Raw genomic sequence first — 17,927 nt, forward strand, 5'->3', positions numbered from 1 at the left:
TTCTAACAATTTTATGTGATAAAATTGTAATATTTTGATGGTAACACAATTTTTTACTTAGTCAATCAAATTTTGATATTTGAAAGACAAATGTTTTATTGAAAGCAAGAAAAAACAACTAATGAAATCATTTGATTTTTAGAAGATAATTAAGAATTTTTCATTTTTAGTGATTCTGTATAAAACTATTTTACCTAATAAAATATGCAAATAATTATAAGAAATAAATAGGTTAATACAGGGTGACCCCCCCAAAAAAAACAAAAGCTAAATGGAGGCCATCTAGAACATATGCTGTAGAACATAGAAAAAAAGGCCAAAGACCCTAATGTTTTGATGTGATGTTTTGAATATAATAAACTAGTTATGACCAAAGTTTTATTTCATTCGGACAAAACACTAAGAGACGGGGCCTAATTATAATGGGGGCCCGTTTTTTGGGGGTCACCCTGTATTTATTACAAACTAATATAATTGTTTATTTGGAAGCTAGTATAGAGAAATGTAAGATTTTCTTACTGACAGTGTAAGCAGCTAATGCTAATGAAAAATGAATACATATTTGAATTTCTGAACTGGAATAAGTCATATTTAAATTAAACTGAAGTGAAATACAATTACGTATGAACAAAATTAGCTAGTCAGAATCAAATAAGATTAATTGCTATTGATGAAAACTTCAATGTAACTATATATTAGAGATGTCAGAAACGGCTCTATTAAGCTATGTAACAAAGTAAGCAAGAATATCAAAGTAAATGTATGTAAATAAAAGTAATCAATAAAGCTTAATGTAAAGTATAAGACAAAACCAGCATAAAAAAATTTGTATGTCAAAAGTTCAAACTTCTTGTCTCTGTTGCTAGAAATAGATTTTTTTACTCAAGCTATGAAACCGACATTTGTCTCCTTTGAATTTAAGTATAGAAGACAAATCTGTTGTTGTGGTATGACCTTATTAATCATTGAAACTGATTCTCTATTTTTATTTACCTGTTTATAATTTGTGGGTGCACTTTACTAAAACTATTAGTATTATTCACACAGAATATTTTAAACATGTTGTAAAATCTGAGATTGTTATTGTTCTGTGGCAAACATGATATCAAATGAATAATAAAGTTTGATACTGGTGCAAAGCTAATGTTCATTCTAAGAATAATTTTAAGTAATCCGTGTAGATAGCAGATATAGTCAAAACATCACTTTCCTCTGAAAATGTGTAAGCAAAGAGAAAAATGTTAAGACTAAATATTAAAATCAAAGACAGCAAACAAGACTAAAATTTTCTAAAAATTTTGCAGAAATAACTGAAAAGAAATTAGTTCTCTTTTTCTCTTTAAACTCAAAAAAGGCAAGTTTCTACTTAAATCTATTGCATTTTTGTTATTGAAGCCGAATGGCTAGAGCTTTATTTTTTTCTCATAATTTTCTTATCTTTTTTTTTTTTTTGGCTTCGTCTTTCTATTTTCTCTTTCTCTTCTTCGCTTTGTCTCGTTTTCCGGACATTTTAATTTTGCCATATTTGATTCATGACAAGGTGGAGAGATAAGACTTGTTTCATAAATGTCTCCTTCATCCCACATGTCTATATATTTGGGGTCTTTTTCTTGCTAATAGCCATTTTTTTTTTTCTTATACCTTGTACCAAAGATTTTTTTGTTTGTTTTAAGCTTGTTTTTACACACAAACATTTTGATACACAAAATACTTTGAATATTCTTTTTTACATAAAAAAGTCAATTTTGAGGGAAATTTTAAAAGACAAAAAACAAAATTTTCAGTATGAAAAAGAGTATCGTAAATTAATACTCTTCATTAAATCATCCCTCCTCCTCATTAGATTAGTGAAAAGAGGAAAAGATTTTTAATCGGGAATCAGTTTCCCATATGAATTTAATGTAAAATGATTTTCCAATATTGATTTTGAGAAACTGTAGAGTAAGGTATTTATTGGTTTGGTAAAGTAATAACTTTTTCGTTGCTAAACGTAAATGAAAAACACTTTAAATGTAAATACAAGTATAATTGATACACCTTTAAAAATGTTAATCACTTCATTAGCTTAAAAATGTTAATTAAGCAAGGAAGAAATAAAATAACATTAATTTGAAATTTTTGAAATGATTTTTTTTTTGTTCAACATCAAATAAGTTTTCTATACAGAATATGCAAAAATGATCTTAATTTTTTATGATTAGTTTTTATTAGTGAAAAACAAAGCTAAACATGATCCTCTTTCTGATATTTATAGTTTTGACTGACTCGAAGGATTCTTCAATCACAGGGTTTAAAGTGTGAATAGAACATGAGGTTTAGTAGGTTATTTGCATGTGTGTTCAGATCGGCGAAGCGTCCCTTACATTGCTTACAAGTGGTACCCTTTTCTCTGCAACATCTTTCATACAGCTTTTTCTCTGCAACATCTTTCATACAGCCTTTTCTCTGCAACATCTTTCATACAGCCTTTTCTCTGCAACATCTTTCATACAGCCTTTTCTCTGCAACATCTTTCATACAGCCTTTTCTCTGCAACATCTTTCATACAGCCTTTTCTCTGCAACATCTTTCATACAGCCTTTTCTCTGCAACATCTTTCATACAGCCTTTTCTCTGCAACATCTTTCATACAGCCTTTTCTCTGCAACATCTTTCATACAGCCTTTTCTCTGCAACATCTTTCATACAGCCTTTTCTCTGCAACATCTTTCATACAGCCTTTTCTCTGCAACATCTTTCATACAGCCTTTTCTCTGCAACATCTTTCATACAGCCTTTTCTCTGCAACATCTTTCATACAGCCTTTTCTCTGCAACATCTTTGTGTTTTTTTTTTAGATCTAAATGGTTTGCTAGCATTCTAATTATGGATCTGATCCATCCAGGCTGCAATTTAATGATTATGCTTATTGCCATCTTTTAAGAACTTTAAATGTGGTATTTAATCACGAGATTAACCAGTGGTTTTTTTTTTTTTTTTTACCTTTTATATAACTCTTAAAATAAATGACATGTCTCAGGAACCCCCTGTACAAAATCCAAATTATATACCATATTTTTCTTATTTTATTTTCATCATAATTCACATGGTAAATATCAGAATATATATTTTTGAATAATTGGCTTAAGGAAAAAATTAATGCTTCTTGAATCGGTCATGTACAGGTCTTGTTTGCTGTGCAGTAAGCACACTCATGAAGGCAATTTCATACTGACACTGATGGCTAAATATATTCCTGATGATTACATATTTTAATAACATGATAGATTAGTTATTAGAAAAATCCAAAATATATTGAATATATTGTGCATGTTTGATATTATGTCTATGAAGTTAAATGTCAAGTATATCTTGCTGATTCTTGCAGAATCCTAGGATTCTTGCAGAATCCTAGGATTCAAGGAAATCCTAGTTGAGAAATCCTGTTCATCCAAAATCATGAAAATGTGGAAGGCATCAAACTTCCTGGTTTTGTATAAAAACCAAATACTACAGCCACATAAGAGAATGGACTCATAGCCTAGTGCAAATTTATTTCGATGTGCTGTTGATTTAGAATTTAGGAATGTTCTTTACTGAGTTTTATCCAATTTGAGATCTCTTAACAATAGAATATTCTCAAGATGTCATCTTCAGGTTATCGCCTTGTAATTTGGAAGATGATGATATTCTACTCCTCCCATCAGGTCTGGTTCTGTATGTATCGAAGCTGCACTCACTCAAGACGAGTTTAGCCAACTTCCTCTAGAGGAAGTTTTGTGGGAATATCAAATTCACAAGCAGTATGCAGTCACTAAGAAAATGAGTATTTGTTTTCCTTACATTGATTCACATGTCACCAGTTGCGTATATATAGCCTTATTAACTTAAAACCATCAATGAAACTGACAGCTGTAAAAAAAACTTTGTCCTACAATGCAACAGTATAGATTTATAGATAAACTAAAAATAACTTGAAACGTGGCTGCAATAGAATATGTTGAGTGCATATAAAATGTATACATCACAAATTTCGGGGCTTTTTAAGGCAGATATTTTATGATTGCATCGTTGCCAACTGATCTGTTTTGACATGTCTTTTAAGTAATCCCATAATTTTGCTAGATTATTGCAATTAAAATTTACACATTTAAGTATTCAAACAAGCAATTTTTCTTGTGTGTTAAATCCGTTTTAGTATTTTCGTATCCAAGGTTTACAGTCAAATTACATTGAAAACTATCTAAAGAATCGCTTCCTACTAAACCACTGAAGTTAAGCAGCAATGCGCCTAGTTAGTGCTTAGAGGTGGCTATTTAAGAGGAGCAGGTTGTGTAAGCCACCTGACATTTGTATGCCAGCCAAAGCTTGGTAAATCATAACTTCAACTTAATCACAGATTTACTTGTCTCTTGTGTTCTATTATTAGTTTCTTTTAGTTGTCGTATGGCAAATTAAATCTTTAAGGAATCAGGTACATGAAAATCTTTATTGCTAAAAAAAATACTGAAGCTTAGATGAGAAAAAGGCTTGATTTTAAAAAAAATATTAATGTTTGATAAGGGCAAGGTGACAAAGATATGACACCAAACTATCTACTTAAAGACTGGGTATTTTTGACAGCAACATTGGAAAGCTAATTCATTTTATCTAGAGATTTGAAACAAATGTAAGTATAAAAAATATAAAATCGATGGCATAGTAGATTTAGAACTGTTAATTACTACTATTCTAGTCTTTCCCTTCGTCTCTCTCTCTCTCTCTCTCTCCTTTAGTCTGTATCTCCCTTCCTTAATCTCGATCTGCCTTTCTATCCCTCCCTTTGTCTGTCTGTTCCTCTCTCTCTCTCTCTCTGTATGTATCTATATATATATATATATATATATATATATATATATAGCTGAATGTCTGTGTGTGTCTGGTCACGAATAGACTCCTATATGGCTGACTATTTAAAAATAAAACTGATTACATATAATGATAGATGTATCAAGACACAGGAATGGGTATGTTTGATCTGGCAGAACGGTGATTCATTAAAATTGTAAGGTCTGCGTTCGTGCCTGGTCCACAAAGTATGGAAATAAAAAAAAATTTAAAAATTAAAAAAAAAAAAAAAAAAAACGTTTACAAATGTTTTTGATATAGATGTACATAATACTTTGATAAGTATGTTTTAACTTAAATAGGGATGGTATAATAAAATTGTGGGGTCTGCGTTCGCGCCTGGCCTCCATAGAATGGAAATAGGAAGTATACTTTGATAATTGTTTCAGTTTGAAGAAATATGGTATAATAAAATTATGAGGTGTTCGTTCGCACCTGATCTCCATAGAATGGAAATATGTCACAAAGTTTAACTAGGTTTTTTAATATAGATCCACAGAATATTGTGATAAGTGTTTCATTGTGAACAGGTCTGGTATAATAAATTATGGGGTTTATCGATTTTATTTTTACTTTCATCATATTTTGCTTTGGTTTTGATACCCCCAAATTCGAAGCCATCTCTTTACAACCTTTCCTTTTCATAACCTATCATACTTTCATAAATCAGTCCTTTTTTCTGTATGCTGTTTTTGAATCCAGTCAACGACGGGTATTTTTGCTAGTGTGTGTTATATATATATATATATATATATATATATATATATATATACACATATATATATATATACACACACACACAGGATGTTTGGAAAATTGATAGCATAACTTTAGAATTGTTCCATACAAGTAAAGGTGTTTCTGAAGTTGCTTTTGCAGTAGTACTCTATTACTCATCTGCATAATTTCCTTTGATCTATTTCTTACACTGAGTGCTCTTTGGTTTGTAATCATATTTATTCACCTTTTATTTAATTTGTTGTATTCTGTTATCTGAAATAAGAAGGGTGAACATTAGTAGGATCCTGACAAGGCTCCTTATGTAGCTATCAAAGGAGTTGCTGTTGATCATGACCTTGATCTTTCTGTACTCAACGGCTTTTATATTTGGTTGTGGTATAATTTTTTTTTAATTTTGTTGGTGTATATGTTAACACCAGGTGCTGGCTTTTTTATTATCTTTGTTTATTATATGTAAGAGCAAAGTTAATAAAACATGTTAAAAAACACTTAGAAAAAGAGTTAAAAACATATTTAATCTGAAAAGGAAACACTTAAGTGGATAGTCCTTAATCCGCTGAGTTTCGAAGAAATACTTTCCTTCTCATCAGAGGGTAGGAATTAGCAAAATGTGGGATCGGATTTTGCATAGAAAAGTATTTGATGAAACTGCAAGTAAGTCAAAGATCTTACTTGATAACAAAAATAATGGATACTTTACCTTTTACCAGACTATCCATTCATGTGAAATCACTTTTTTCTTCACCATATTCCCTCTGCTTCATTTTTTGTTATCAAGTAAGGTCTTTGACTTACTTGCAGTTTCATCAAATACTTCTGTATGCAAAATCCGATCCCGCATTTTGCTAATTCCTACCCTCTGATGAGAAGGAAAGTATTTCTTCGAAACTCCGCGGATTAAGGACTATCCACTTATCAAGTGCTTCCTTTTCAGATTAAATATGTTTTTAACTCTATTTCTAAGTGTTTTTTAACATGTTTTGTTAACTATTTGCTCTTATTATAAGCTGTATCTCCTATTTGGTTTTATCAAGCTTTTACATCTGGTTGAGATTACTTTATAAATATTAATTCTTTAATATTTATAATATACTTTAGTTTTATCATCTTGGATCATTTTGGTAAATTTGTTTTTATTTTATATATATATATATATATATATAATTTTTTTTTTTACTTTAATATTATATGTGCATATTAAATGTTTACAAGAAAAAAATGTTGATCAGTATTTGTTTCTGTATACACATTGGAACATAATCCCCCAAATTATGCCATTGGTTTTTCAAACCCCCTATATATTGTTTTTGCTTGTTTGTAAAGAGCTGATTTCTTCCAAATTACTAGAACACTACTTTCCTTCTCTTTCCCTTCCTTGTTTGTTTTGCCTTTAAAATCTTGTTAGTTTATGGAAACTGAAATCTGAATTATGATGGGGTAGGAAAAATAGATAATTTCTTAAAATAAAATATGCATCAAGTACGCTTGAAAGCCAAATACAACGTAATATTAGGAAAATAAACAAATATTTTGTTTGAAATTTATCAAAAATATATTTCAGAAGTACACTGAAGAGGAGTATACCTCTGAAATATATTTGTGATAAATTTCAAAAAAGTAAAATATTTGTTTATTTTCCTAATATTACGTTGTATTTGGCTTTCAAGCACACTTGATGCGTATTTTATTTTATTCAAATTAAAACGTTTCTATATGAACTCTCATCCTTGAAGATAATTTCTTATTCATTAAAGAATGACTTCCTGTCTCACTTCTTGAGATACATATTGTTTTTCTGTTAATTTTTATTTTCTCAGTTGAAACTGATTTGAATTATTTTTGGTTAGGATCAAAATATAGTATCTGTTCTTATACTATACTTAATCTTTTCTGTTCTTAATCAGTAGGAGAGATCCTTCTGTACAGAGGTAATTATATTTGCATCTCAATCTAAAGTATCCCTTTTTAGAGAGTTAGATTTTACCCCAACATTAAAAACAATCTTGTGTCTAACTCTGTTGTTCGTTGTAGTTATGCAAGTGAATAGGGATTACAAATGAAGCTAATCTGTGTCAAAAAAAGTATTTTACATGAAGCTTTCTATTTACCATGTTTTGCTGTTTAATTTTTACTATTTATCACTAACAAATCATTTTTTTTTTTTTTTTTTTTTTTGCCCTATCATTGTAAATTTGGACTTTAATTGAAACTGATTGCAGTTGTAAATAAATTTCAATGAGATTAGTTAAATGCTGTTTCTATTTCTAGTGGAATTCCTGATGAACCAAGTGCAAAAGAGATTCAGACAATTGCACTTTAGGGAACAACGATGATATTGAAAAGAGCTCAATGTTGGTAGCTGGTTTGGCTGCCCCATACCCAGCATTACAATTTTCAAAGGAAGAAAATTAAAAAAAAAAGGGGGGGGGGTAAAGAGGACTATGGCTCTCACTTTGGGAAATTATTCTTGATTTGTGTTTTAGTTTCTTTTTTTTACCTTGGCCACTCACATCCTTGATATGTCAAACCCATTTCTCTAAGATGATCAATCAGAAGCTGTTTTAAATATGACTAGCTGCTATACCTGTCTCAGTTATGATACATTTCGTAATAAATACTTTAAAATATAGATTAGACAACTTAAATGGAAGGTGAACTTATAAATTCAGCCTTGTTCATTCATTTGTCCGCACTTTTCTCAATAACTATACCTTGGAATTTTTTGAAATTTTGCACAAACATTAAACATGATATGAGTAAAAAAAAAAAATAACAACGGATTTTGCAGGAAAACTTAGGTGCCCCCCCCCTTGGGTTAAAATAGCTAAAATTGACGCTTTTGTGCTTATTTAAAAAAAATTGATGCCTTGGATTTTTATAAAACTTTCTGAAAAGTTGTAACTAACAGATGGACTTAGTCATTTTCTTTTTGCATGGTGCAGAACTCAAATTTACACATGTTACGGTCAAAAACTTCACCGTTTGTTCATTTTTCACCAGAATTTGACGACCCCTGAGGATGGGGGGGGGGCTAAATGGGAAGGGGGGGAATGCTGAACTTAGTCATTTTTTTTTATGCCTCGTTTACTGTGCACTCACAGGGGACCATGCATGCTTCACTTGTTTATTTATTTTTTTTTTTAAGCTATACCACCATTGGGATATCTTTAGAATGAGTGAAATGTGCTCAATTTTTTAGATTCCATTTAATTTGTTACCTATTTCTACTTTTGGTTTAAATATCTTTAAGATCCGAGCTATCATAATTAATATTCTTTACTTTTATTACACTTGGCACTTCTATATTAACAAATTTGGTGCAATTTTATGTAATAGTTTTGGATCTTATACGTTTTTATTATTAGTGGTAGTTGTATTTTAATTTTGACCTATCCCCTCTTTTCTAACATTCTGTGTTCTGAGTGATCTTCATGCTAAAGTTAGTGTTGTTTTGAACACTACTTTTGGAATCTGCAGGTGTTAATTATTTGTAGTCGTAACATTATTACTAATATAATTTTGCTTGTGTATGATACTTAGTCACTCAAAAGTTCTTCATGTCAAATTTGAAATCCTGACCAATAGTTTGAACTAATACATGTTTTAGAAGTAATTGTATTAAACTTTTTGTCCTATGGTATATCTGTTATTGTTAGATGATTTGCATGACAAATTTGAAATGTTACCCATGTTTATCATCACTAGTGGTAGTATAAGTAGTATCTTCCCCCCCCCCCTCTTACTTGGTATACGGAGAATGCTTCCTGCAAAATGTGCAATTCTGATGAATAATTTTGAAACCCGAATGCTTTTAGTACTAGTAATTTTGAAAAGATTTACTCTTCCCCCTATCATACACGTGTCATTTAATGCATGTTTCATGCCAAATTTGGTATCCTTCTATCAAGTAGTCTTGCAGCTGATGGATATCTTATCCCACAACAAATAATCAATTATGATCTACATTATTTTTCTAGCTTAAGTTTTTAAAACTGCTAGAATTTTGCAGGTTAATTTGATAATACTGAAATAATGTTTATCAACTCTGATCTATCAGTAGGCATGTCTTTAATAATGATTGTATTACTGTCAGCAAGCCAATCATATTCCAATTGCTTTTCTCTGCTAATGCCCCAACCTGAAGGTTGTTCATCTTGTTGCAGTAACATCTTTGATAGTTCTGATAGGTTTGCAATTCAGTGCCCAGGAGAGGGGGGTGGGGTTAATTCACAATTTATCAGTGAACAACTAAAGATGTTAAACTGTTTGGCTGGGTTTTCAGGTCCACAAGTGGTTAATCGTCAGTGATAAAATCTCTTTTATCCCCCCCCCCCTTTTTTTTTTTCAACCTTGTTCATGACCACTGTGCATGGGTCGGCATGATGCAGGCCAAGAAAGAGACCAGCTCAACTTGACTAGGGAGAATGATGTTGAAACAATATCAAATTCTCTCCTTACCTTTGGAAACGTCTGTCATATTAGATTGGCTGATACTTTATGGTGATAAGAGTAAGTTCTCTTTTCACATGTTGGGAGGAAATCACATCTCCATTTTGTTAGCTTCATATGATTAACATGAGGTTTTTTTGATTTTCTATCATTCACATTTTTTAAGTATTTGTGGCTCTTTTTAATCTTGTTGCTCCTATGTCAGATACAATTTTCAGTTTTCGCCTGTGATTAAACTTCAATTTTTTGGATGTGAATAATTCAAAATTGTTTGCATCATCAAAAAAAGAAGAAAATAGTATTTATAGATTTTCAGTAGTAAGTGATTACATTATTAACAGCTTTTTTTTTTTTTTTTTTTTTTTTTTTTTTTTTTTTTTTAATGCTAAGTGACATTATTTGAGAGATTAATTAAATTAACTTGTCTGATTTTGAAAAATTCTTGTTGCAACATGTTTTGGTGACCTTGGATTTAAAGATTATTGAGCAAAAACAAAATCAAGAACTTGTATTCTCTATTAGAACCTTGTTGTAAAGGCTTTCCACCACTTAGTTTTAGCAATTTTAATGATGTATCTTAAGTTATACTAAAAATTATCCTTTTTTATTTTATTTATTTTTTTTTTTATTGCTTTAGATATTTAAGATTTAAAAAATAAATTTTAATATTTTTTGCAAGTATGTAACTCCTTGCCAGTCTTCAAAAAATTAAAATTTAGTGTTTGTATGTAGATTTATAAATTACTAGCTGAAATGTCCATCTATGCTAGGTTTCCTCAAATTTTCTTGGAATTTCTTTTAACTTTAAAAAACTAGTTAACAGAGCTTTATGTTGCGACTGATTTTTCAAAATGGCAACTAGAAATAATAAAATGCTTATTTTATTTGGGGAGGAAAGGTTGAGTTTTTTTTTTTTTTTTTTTTTTTTTTCAATCTTCTAAAGCTCATTGCTGAGTGGAAAATGTCTTTTCAACCTTTATTTTATTTTTAATAAAACGAGCAAAGTCAAATTATTTAAACAAAAATTTAATGGAACAATATACTTTTTTTATACAAAGGCTGTTTAAAAGACATCTAAAGAAATTCAAATGTTTATACCTTCAAGTTTTAATATAAAATTTGGTGCATAGTTAGTTACTTTAACAAAAAAATTAACAGAAAAATCTTTGAGTATCATCGTGGAACTAAGATGCCACATTCCGAAAATCATATGGGTTTAGCTAGTAACTTTTGTATTTGGTTAGTAAACAAAAATATTATGTCTCAAAGATCAACTACAGATAAAATTGTCCGTAGAGCCCTGGGTAATGAGTAGGAGAGTAACTTTTGAAAACCATAGATGGTGTGTACATGTACTGAAAGTTGTTTTTATTTTTTGTTTTGTTTTTTTTTTTTATCAAATTGAACAGTAAGTAAAATAAAGTTGAAAATTGTAATATGAAAAGGTAAAAATATTTAATTAAATTCTAGTGTCCAGTTTAAAAGAATTGTCAGTGCTTGTACATTTTAAGCAAAAACATTACATAATTTTGTCATTTTTCTAACTAGTAAAACTTACAAATAGTCAAGTAGAAAAATAAAAACAAGAAAAAATAAGGTTTATCGAATAATGCAGTTTAGACTATTGTGGCAAACTAATTTATCTCCCTTGTTTCATGAATTTCGTGACATCAAATTAGAAAATGGCAAGTTGGTCACAATTTTTTGAAAAAAAAAAAAAAATAGTGCTGGCAGATATTTTACTTGATCATTTTTTTTTTTTTTTAAATTTTTATTACTTTTGACGTAACACATAAGTATGTATGAGTGCACTTAATATCAATACCAATGTGATGTGGGCCCAACCATGATCTTCATAACAGTAGGCCAATTACTGAAAAATGAGGCCAAGCATGAGGTCCTGTGGGACAGTCAGATTGTTGATAATGAGAGCTTTTTACAAAAGCAAAACACTTAAAAACTTGCATTAAAAAGAGAAAAATAACGATTTCTAATTATCCAATGTTTTTAAAAAATGAGAATTAATTCAAAAGGGAAAATTTTGTTTCTGTGAAACAATCTACTGAAAAGAAACATTTTGTTTCATGGATTTAAAAACCTAAGATTTGTTTATTTTTAAAATAAAATTGCATTTAGAAAAAAATAAAAAGGAACAAGATTTATACTGAAACTGAACTTCATTCAAGATAAATTAAAAAAGCAAAACATAAATTATTTAAAATTATGTATGTTTTGAAGCAAGAGATAATCACTGCATAAGTCAATTATGAATTTAGGGAATAAAGAAACAAACAAATTAAAATTGAATGCTAAATAATTTTTAAAATGAAAACAATTTCAATTCAAAGAAATCATTTAAATAAATCTAAACTAGGAATAAATGTATTTTCTAAAAATATTATACAAAAACTTCCTCACAGAAATAATAAAATTGAAATATTTTTTATACAAAAAAAATGTTTTAATGGATTTTAATAAATTTAAAAGAAAGAAATAAACAAGTTAACACTTACAGTTGAGACTGAACGTTTGCTAAGTTTATTGACTCCTGATATTGAAAAGATCTCTCAAAATATATGAATAATACTGTGAAAAGTTCTATTTATTATTAAGAGAATAGATTGGGAAAAATTTTTTATCATGTCTAAAAGCTAAAAATACAAATGCAATTTTCAAATTTCTCACCAAAAATTAATTTTTATTTTTTATTGTATTTTTTTAAATATATATCCTTATAAGAAAATATACATTTAAAAGATTATTCAACCTTGTTTGGATTATCAAGAAAAGGCATTGTAAAAAAAAAAAAAAGTTTTAAAATTATTTGAAACTGGGTGCATTTTTAACTTAAAATTAGTCAAATTAGTAACAACAAATATAAAACTTCACAGTACTTTCCTGTCAAACACCCTTTTAATTTCACCTGTCCAAATGTAAAATGATTTTCATATTTCAGAAAATAAAATATATTCACTTTTTTGGACCAGTTTTATGAATTCTTCTGTATTTTCTTGGAGAATTGAAGCAGAAAATAGCCATCCTTTGTAATAGTACTGTACATCCGTGACTATAGGACTTCAACTGTGATGTTAGCAGGTTACATGATTTTTTAATGGAGAGCCCTACTATTATGTAGGCCATGACCCAACTCTCTTCCTAATTTTTATTAATCATGTTGTTAATCATGTTCAGAGACCACTTGTTGATATCTATGCAAATTACACAACTGTCTATGGCAAAATTTTAAAGAGGATTAGTGATCAATACTTATTGATTCTCTTTTCTGATCTGGTGCAGGGAAAGGTTGCAGACATGTTACATTTAAAACCTAAAACCAAGCTTACAGTTAAGCTTCTGCATGTTTGTATGGTTGTGGGATGCAGGAAGAGAATTCCAAAGACAGGTGTTATTAAGATAGAAGCTAATATCTTTCTAGCATCTATAAATCTATTAAACAAAATAACTTGTGTCCGAGAAAAATCTGTATATGGAATTTTTTGCCAAAATATTCCAATATTTGTTTCCCCAATTATTTAATTGTAATTTTTTTTTTTAACTAGTTTAAATTATCCTGAGAATCGATTTCTTTTAAAACTTAAGGAAAGTCTGCACAAATTTCATGGCAGTATTTCTTTGTGAGTGTTTACATTTTATTTGGGTGGTGTTTGGTACATTATCTAAATTCCAAAGACTTTTATACAAATAAAATTTTAAAATTCCATTTTAACTCTGAAACTTTTTCCAGAATATATTGCATTTGTTTTTCTCTGATCTTTCAGTTTGATAATTTGACTGTTTCAATATTTTCTTAAAAATTCATTATCACCTGATTTAAATTAATTTTATTAAAGACATTTACATTTTATATCACGCATGTGCATACAAGCATATATCATATTGAATTTTAATTCCAGATGAAACTTCAATTGGAGGGGTGGGGGATCTAATGAAAGAATTTACCATCTTAAATTCAAATCCTTTTGGGATGTTTGTTTATACTTTTGTCAAATATATTTCACAAAAGTATAAACCCACAATTTCTCCCAGCAAGAAACTTATATTCAATAAACCCTTACAATTAATCATTCACAGAAGTTGAATTGTATTCCAGCATTAAATCACCTGAAATGTATAAATCTGCGAATGTTAGATTACCCCTTTACATTTGACTACCCCCCTCTTTTTTTTTTTTTAATTTTAAAAATGATAAAATTAGATGATTCTTATATTATTTGCTGCAACTAAGATTTCTGGAAATTGCATTTCCAGATTAAAAATGATATACAAATATCTATGATTTTTCCCATGATTTTGCTATTTGATTTAGGCACAATTAATGTACAACTAAGTATGACAACTGCTCCTTGTGCTTCTCTAGGCACATCATTTGGGAAAACTATGATGATGGACAACTGCTGATTCTAAAATCCGCAAAAGATTTTTTTTTTTAACACTATCTGCATAAAATAAAATCAATTTTAATTTAGACAGACTGGCATGATTTTTTTTTTCCAATAACAGCTACAAAAATTTTAACACAAAAAAAAACTGAACACATGCCAGTTTGTCTAAATTAAAATCAAATGCTTATTTTTTCCAGGCTTGAAGAAGAAAAAAAAAAAAAAAAAAAAAAAGCGAAAGTTTATTTTTTAGAATTAGCAGTTGTCTGTCATCACAAGTTTGTTTGAATAATGTGCATTACATAAATGGTAAAACCCATTTTTTATGGCATTTTTCGATTATGCATAACAAAACATCCCTTACAATCCTTGCACACTTTTTTTTAATTATTGTTGATCATGAACAGAATTGATTGTAATAGCAGTTAGTATCTGCAGGCTGGTAAAAACTAGTTATTACCAATCAGTTATCATAAAAATAGTTTTCACCAGTAAATATAATGGAACAAACATGATTGAACAAAAGTTTTCAATTGGACAGTTTAAAAAAAATGACAAGATTTCAACAAAAAACAAGGCTCTTTAACAGATGTTGCAGAAATCTAACGAAAAATATTACTCATAGAATTTCAACCCAAATAGTATTTAAGTTGATAAATCAAAATTTTCCTGACTAGTAAATTTTCAGTTATTGTTATTGACAATATAACATACTTGGCTACATTTTTCTTTTATTATTATTATTTATTACTTACTACGACCTGGATGACTACTAATCTAAAACATTTTTAAATAATCACCTAAAATAAGAAAAATCAAAGGGGAATAACCTGTTTGAAAAAGTGCAGAGAATCAAAACTAAAATAACTTCATTACATCTCAGGTAATGCCAGGTAGGCATAGTTAATATTTTATAAACTAAATTCGACAAATTTCATAATTTTTGTTGAGTGAATATGTCATTCCATTTCAAGGATTATTAAATATGCATACTGAAAGCTGAAGAATCAATATTATAAAGTTGAATAAAACTTCTGTTAATTTTTTAACAGTAGATGGTAGAAATGTTGAAAATTATAACTTGCACCTATTTATAATTGAACATATTTTGATTTTCAATTTTGCTTGTGTTCATGAAAATACACCTTTGTTTTCAATTATTTAAAATAACTTTTTAATCTGTTTCTATGTGTTGACATTCATGAAATTTTGAATAAGCATTTTTTTTTTAAATCTCTCCAATATTTAAAAGTTCTAATTTAATCCTGTTTTTATTTTCAGCTTCACAATGCAATCAATAGCAATCAGAAGGAGAAGTATGAACAGGACCTTAAGAAGGAAATCAAGAAACTCCAGGTAAAATTAAATGGAACCTTGATTTTTTTTATAAATGTTACCTTTTTTAAATGTTAACTTTTTATTAAGAACTTAGTTAATTTTCTTTAAAACATTATCAATATTAAGTTTATAATAAATATATGTATACACACACACACACACACACACACACACACACACACACACGAGGGTTGTTCCAAAAATAAAGCCCTTATTTTTTAACTCAAAAAGTTGAACTATAAAGATGTAAGTGGTATCATTAAAACTATAAACCTTTTGTGCTCAAGAATTTATTTTTCTACATAGTCACTACTATTCTCAATGCACTTTAGCTAGGAATTTAATGATGCCTCTCTTCTGATGTATGTCTATGACAGGACTTGCTTTCTTAGAATCTCACACCATTAATATTTGTAATAGAGAGATGCAACTTTCAGGTTGGGTCATGAATGCAATAGCTTGATCATCATGACGATGCAATTTGCAATCCCTTTTGGCAGAATGAAAAAAATAGCCATTACTGTAGGAATGCCCCCTCGTGTGTGTGTGTGTGTGTGTGTGTGTGTGTGTGTGTGTGAGTGAAAGGCAATGACACACTGCCTTCACAATAACTGAACGCCTTTATTTTAGCCAGAAACATAACCAAAGCTGTGGTTGTTGTCATCACTAGTAGTGGTGGTATGTTGCTTGCAAGTTGCTACCGACAGTAAAGTTTCACGTAATCATTACTAGAATATCAATATAAGTTTTTTTTAAATTGTCTTTTTCATCTGTATTAAATCTAAGAAAAAAATTTTATATATCCAAAAGCAAAACCATTCTTCCAATCTTGAATTAAAGAGTATATTTTCAAATTACCTTTGAAAGACCTCTTTTCTTTTTTTTTTTCATTAGTCTTTCCTGCCAGATGGATTTTTATTTGAAGGAAAAACACTTTGCTTTACATAGAAAACTGATTTTCACTTGGAATTGTCTTTTAAATAGGTATCCGATACTAAAATTATAACTTCATTTCATCAAAAAAACGTTCATGTCGGACTATAGATCTCTTGTAAAACAAACTAATATCTAATTTGTTTTGGTAGCACAATTCCACACAGAATTATGATTGTGAAAATTTGTAGGAAATTAGATAATATACCATTTTGTGTGCTATTGGTTTAGAAGTAAAATTTTTTGTTGATAATTAAAAATAAAGGTTTAAAGCAAGTAAAAAATCTGTGCAAATTTAATATGAAATTATTATAATAGAAGCAATAATTATTGGGCAAAACCAGGTTTCACTTTCTCGTATAAATAAAATGATACTGAATCAAAATAAAAGCGATTCGCTGGCCTTCATGGCCAGCACATCTTAAAGGCAATCAGCTTTGATCATGTAAGACAATTGCTATTCATTAAGACACTGCCAGACCTACCACTCTTGTGGGGGAGCTAGTTGCCCCCACTATCATGCAGAAACAAATGTGGCGGAAAGCTGAAACATAAGTGCATGATTTCATTTCTTCGCCTGCGTGAACTCATTCACTTTACTTTTCTTTTCTGTATGTCAACTTTTTGATTATTAAATTTCAATGCTTTTCACTTCCTATGGCCTCGTAGTGTAGCAGTAAGTTTTCTTTTACTTTCTTTTCCACCTTCAGGTTCATCACGGGTTTGAGCTTACTAACATTTTTTTTTCTTTTACACCTCCAAACACCTGGCCAACAGCCGAGCACCCCCACTAGTCTATTATATAAATCTCAAATGTCAATTTGTTTGTGTGTGCATATGTTCGCATGTCTGCTAAAAACTTTTGTCAGCCACATCAGACCGTGTCGAAACTGGTACCATCTGAAAGAGCAATGTCTCAGACACATAATATGTGAAAATTAGAAAAAAGATTAATTCTGTGATCATCAACTGGACCATTTCTTGCAAGGGGGTCACTTTTCGCAACACCATTTTCGCAAGTCACGCATGCACATGTAGCAAACTGAAACTGTTTAAAAACGTTATTTTGCAGAGTCACGACGTCATAAGTCGTCATAGTCCAATGGGCAAATGCATTTGCCAGTAACATTTTTCCCTTTTTCCTCTCTTGCATTTTAGGTTAGAGTCTGGTACCACGGCTATTTAATAAAAAAAATTTTT

General features: G+C 29.6%; 1 protein-coding gene across 3 annotated transcripts in view; it reads left to right on the plus strand.

Moving 5' to 3' along the window:
* Positions 1 to 17,927, plus strand: part of LOC145252722 (CCR4-NOT transcription complex subunit 3-like) — a 135,187-nt gene that overhangs the window by 34,825 nt on the left and 82,435 nt on the right. For all 3 annotated transcript variants that reach the window (XM_080112566.1, XM_080112567.1, XM_080112565.1), the window contains one exon: positions 15,738 to 15,812. In XM_080112566.1, the coding sequence (XP_079968692.1) occupies positions 15,738 to 15,812 (75 nt within the window). The remainder of the gene's footprint in view (positions 1 to 15,737; positions 15,813 to 17,927) is intronic.

This window comes from Euprymna scolopes, chromosome 29 (assembly GCF_053919585.1).
Source record: "Euprymna scolopes isolate OS-2025 chromosome 29, ASM5391958v1, whole genome shotgun sequence".
NCBI lineage: Eukaryota > Metazoa > Mollusca > Cephalopoda > Sepiida > Sepiolidae > Euprymna > Euprymna scolopes.